Source organism: Octopus bimaculoides, chromosome 19 (assembly GCF_001194135.2).
Source record: "Octopus bimaculoides isolate UCB-OBI-ISO-001 chromosome 19, ASM119413v2, whole genome shotgun sequence".
NCBI classification, from domain to species: domain Eukaryota; kingdom Metazoa; phylum Mollusca; class Cephalopoda; order Octopoda; family Octopodidae; genus Octopus; species Octopus bimaculoides.
Genome location: NC_068999.1, coordinates 37,400,227 through 37,405,286, shown reverse-complemented (window position 1 = coordinate 37,405,286; position 5,060 = coordinate 37,400,227). Strand labels below are relative to the sequence as shown.

At 39.6% G+C, this 5,060-nt stretch overlaps 2 protein-coding genes across 8 annotated transcripts in view; one reads left to right on the top strand and one right to left on the bottom strand.

The window, feature by feature from the left end:
• LOC106867252 (ankyrin repeat domain-containing protein 39) overlaps nucleotides 1-1,975 on the bottom strand; it is a 24,892-nt gene extending 22,917 nt beyond the window's left edge. The window contains exon 1 of the mRNA XM_014912064.2: nucleotides 841-1,975. Coding sequence (XP_014767550.1) covers nucleotides 841-1,143 — 303 coding nt within the window. The 5' untranslated portion in view covers nucleotides 1,144-1,975. The remainder of the gene's footprint in view (nucleotides 1-840) is intronic.
• LOC106867251 (uncharacterized) overlaps nucleotides 1-5,060 on the top strand; it is a 435,591-nt gene that overhangs the window by 301,862 nt on the left and 128,669 nt on the right. The window lies entirely within an intron of this gene.

Here is a 5,060-nt window from a genome sequence, read left to right as displayed (position 1 = left end):
ATATATCATCATCATCATCATCATCATCATCGTTTACCGTCCGCTTTCCATGCTAGCATGGGGTGTCAAGGTGGGATGCAGTACGACCATTTCAAGCAACTCCATTTAATTGAACAATGCAATCATTACATCAATTTAAATGCAGTGCCATTATCAGCTGCACAAATAAATAGAATTTTAGCCAGTTCGACACATTAATATAATTTCTTTCAAATACGTAGGTATGTTATATATAACATACCTACATATGCAAGTATATGAAACTGGGTTTTTTTTAGTACGTAGAGATAACACACACACACACACACATATATATATATATATAAAGTCCATTTTTTGTGCTTTATTTATGTTCCCGTTCCTTTTTTTACGTCCTGTACTCGGATATGCATCTACATATACATGTAGATGTAGTTATGTACATATATGTATACATGCATATGCTCATTTGTATTATTATTATATATATATATATATATATATATATATATATATATATACACACACACACACACATACACACACGTGTGTGTGTAAATGTGTTCGGGTATATATGTGTATGCGAGTGTATGCATACAGACACACAGAGGAGTGATAAGCTTAACATGCCATCTGGTCTGACACAGCGAGGGAGTCTGTACGTGATGACTCGGTCTGCTCGAAATAGCAGCCAAATCTCCCCCCTCATTCAATTGACTTGAAAAGAAGGGGGTAAATTAATGTAGGACTGTACTGTCAGGATTGTCCTCCAGTTAGACAACAACAACAGCAACTTTTCTTTTATCGAAAGTAATGGAAATAAAAAACAAACAAAAATGAGAAGTAATTCTTTGAACTCACCAAAGGAGTATAACCCGATGTATCTGTGGCATTGGCCGTGCATCCATATCGCTGTTTCTCCAGTTTCAGGCGAATCCCTTGAATGTCTCCAGTTACAGCATCATTCCATAAACCTCTTTCGAAATCTAATTCTGGTAAAGTTTGATGCAACGAAGGTTGTAACGATGGACTCTGGCAACACACATGCTGTTCGGCACCTGATAACCTTTGAAAGTTACTGTTATTGCTATTAACGGTGGTGGAGCTGGTTTTGCTGTTGTTTGTGTTGTTTTGTAAACAATTGCAGGAGCGGAAGTTGTTCATGTTGCTCGACAGACACCGTCTCCAGGAACGGTGTTCAACGAATTATGGCCCTTACACATTGTCATCCGACTCTCGCTTTTAAAGAAGTGGAAATAATGATTCATTTTTGTTGTGTTTGTGATTGTTCTTTTATTTTTCTTTCTAAATTTAACATTTGAGGTTCAAATAAATCTCTTTGCGATAGCTCGATCTACTAGAAATGCAAGCTGTACCTCTCTAATATTGCATGTCCTCAGAAATGCGATAGAGACAACCTTATAAAATCAAGGAGATGATGTGATAAGGTGAAAACACGGATTAACCACGGTTAGACTTAGATCGTAGATTTGCTCTATCGGGAATAACCCAGGATTAACAAGCAACAAGGACTGCGTGATTTTTATGTACCTAGAATATTAAAAAAGGAGCACTCCGTCGGTTACGACGACGAAGGTCCCATCTGATACGATCAACGGAACAGCTTGCTCGTGAAATTGACGTGCCATCCACTTACGCGTGTACCCTTAATGTAGTTCTGAGGGAGATTCAGTGTGACACAGAGTGTGACAAGGCTGGCCCTTGGAAATACAGGTACAACTCATTTTTGCCAGCTGAGTGGACTGGAGCAACGTGAAATAAAGTGTCTTGCTCAAGGACACAACGTGTCGCCGGGAATTGAACTCACGATTTTATGATCGTAAGCCGAATGCCCTAACCACTAAGAATATTAAATCTACGTTAAACAAGCGAAGTTACGGATCTCTCCCTCTCTCTCTCTCTCTAGACCGACAGAAAGACAATAACGTCTTGTTATATAGTGAGATGAAAAACTTCGATTAACTCAGTCGCAAATAAACTTGCGTGTGCGTGTGTGTGTGAGTGCGCGCGCGCGTATGCATGTGTGCGTGTGCGCGCGCGCATGTGTGTGTGTGTGTGTGCGTGTGTGCGCGCGTCTTTGCAGTGAATACTGGAAAGACGACTGAGAGAAGAAGTGAATATTTGAACGAACGAATAAAATGATGGATAAACGAAATAAAACCAGAAATAATGAAGTGAACGAAATCGATAAAAAATAAACGAAAAAAAATTACTAAAATATATCGAAAGTAAAGAATACAAAGTGTAAGCAAAGCTAAAATCCAAATCCGGGCAAATATTAGGCAAGTTAAAATTTAGGGCAAAATGCAGGACAATATAAATTCGTGCAAAGGGTTAGATATGCAAAATGCAACAAAATTCCCTTAAAGAGAAAATCGAAGACGGGAGAAATCTTGAGTAGCAATCAAAATTCAAAAGGAATTAATCACGAGGGCAAAGAAATTGTGTAGCGGGCAAAATCGAAGGAAATGAAATATGTAAGGAAATATGCAAGGTTAGGCAAAATTTGGTACAAAATATAATTCATATCTTAAAATAAGAAATAACAGCAAAATTAAGAGAAAAAAATGATAGATGCGGAAGACATGAAAATGAAGGTAGCATCGAAGGTTGAACGGACCCAGCTTAAGCAAAGCTAACACGCTAGCGGCATTGCCACGGGCGATGGCGAGACTAAGGCATTGGAACAGCCAAGCACCCACACGGGCATCACCTGACACCTCGGTATGGCGTGCCGCCAACGATGACAAGAACCTCACCATTAGCGGCCCAGTCCCACCAAACGTCTCAAACACCACAGGCTGGAAGAAATGGTTCACTGACAAGTCCCGGCACTAAAAGATTTTGTTCCGTTCAGCTACGAAAGCAGTGACCCTCCCATTTATCGCAACGTCCTGGATGTGGAACAAAGGAGTCACAGACTGTGACATCCCAGATGAGGGAGAATGGATATGACCATCTGGTCTCTTCCCATCACTTTTGGATAATCTCGCCGCTCCAGAATGTTTGAGACGTTCGGAGGAGCCAATTAAGCATTTGATGTTGAATCGAGTTTTTTTTTCTTTCTTTCTTCCTCTTTTTTCTTCAGTTTTTCTTTCATCGCTCATGTTTGCGTTTTCTTCTGTTTGGGATTTGTATTTTAATGTGTTTTTTTTTTTATTATATGTATCATAAACATATGTGTTATATATGTAATTATTGAATTACCTAAAATTTCGATAAACTAATTTTTAGAAACTTAAGGCTAGGCAGAATGCATGACTGAGCAAACACAGCAAAATACCGAAAAAGGCGAAAATTCACGCAAGCCAAAATAAAATCTAAGGCAGTCCATCTGCGACAAAGGCAAAAGAAATATTAGGCAAATGCAAAATACAAAGCGGAAAAATACAAATTATTGCAAGAATAAAATTTATTTCAAGAAAACAAGGTGTGACTGACAAGATCTATCTAGATCAATGGAAAATCAACTTTGGGCTTAAACAGCTTGCTCAGAAGTTCTGAAAACGTCCCCACATATAAGGTGGGCTCCTTTTTTTTATGGAAAGAACTCCAAAGCAAAGATGGGGACACAGCGGACGTTCCTAAACAAATAGTCCTAAAGCTCCGGATTAACAACATTTAAAACATGAAAGGTGGATTTTCCTACCGTTTTACAAGCCAACACGTAGCAATTATATGTGGAATGTATAAATGTACGTAGTGTAGGATCCATGTGAAAGCAGAAACATTTGTTCAGCGATCTCAGGTTGCTATCTCGAAATGTGGCATCGATCAGTGGGTAAGGATTTCTGAGATGCACACATTCGATCTCTTTCTGACCGCCCACCATATTGTTTACGCTTCTTTCAGCTGGCTCAGATCGAATGACACGTTAGTGCTGTTCCATAAAGGTATATAGGAATCTTGCAGGTGTGAAGTGGATTCGATCCACTATACCCAAATTTGAATTAACACTGCGTCAGAACTTTTCCCACGGTGGAACAACGGTTTTGATCTGACAACAGTTAGATATTTCCCAGACGCCTTTAGCTAGGCCGAAGCGGTGTCTCCACCACTTGACCTTTTCTGACCTCTTCTACTCCATCAAATCTAGAATAGAGATAACAAGACCGCCAGCTAAACCCTTTGTTCTCACTATCCTTCTAAATAGCTATAAAAACAGGAGACCCCAAGCCAAACAGTCAGTGGTCACTTGGCGACAACGGAGCGAAGCAACTCATGACAACCCAATCAGTTAGGGAATGGACAGCCACCTAAAAGACAACACGACCAAAAGGAGAAAGAAGTTTACAACCAGCCAACTATGAGACACAGCTTCCCTCGACGCTATAACTATCACTAGCTCTCATCTCTTTACTCGGTAACCTACCCTGTCTTTTTATCTGTTTATTACTACAAAAATGTGTACACATCTATACAGGCCAAAATTAACTTTCTTTGCTTTGCATGTTTTAAGAACTGCATTATACGATTACACTAACCTACCCGTCGTGGTATGGCAACTATGAAAGTAACGGTAAATAAATATTTCTATAAACATTTCATAAATTGTTCATCTTGCGCATCCTGCAGCACATCGCTACAAACTAACAATTATCGTTACAATTGGTAATCTCCGACTTTAACATCTTTCAACCGTTACAGGTATATTCTACGAGTAAGCATGAGCTTCTTGAACCAGATGCGGTTGATCCGTGGTCTTATGACTTGTAATGTAAATTATTGTGCTTTCAGACTGACAGCCGTTTACGACGCGACGAGGTCTGCGGGTAGAATTTGCCTGTTCGGGATAAAATCTACAGTCATTGCCATGTCGAAGCTGCCAGCTTGTCCATAATGAACGCAGGGTAGCAAAACCGCCCGCACATTTGCTGTATCTTTTCATTGTTGATTGATGGATTTATTTCAAACATTTGTTGGCATGTCCCGGGCACTTCCAGCAATTAGTCGAGGCTATCGTAGAAATCAATCTACCGTCTTCTTTAGCAAGGAAATTCTTCCTGTCTCTAGTAATGCAACTTGTATGGCGGGTTCGGTTTAAAAGTTTGAGGTTAATA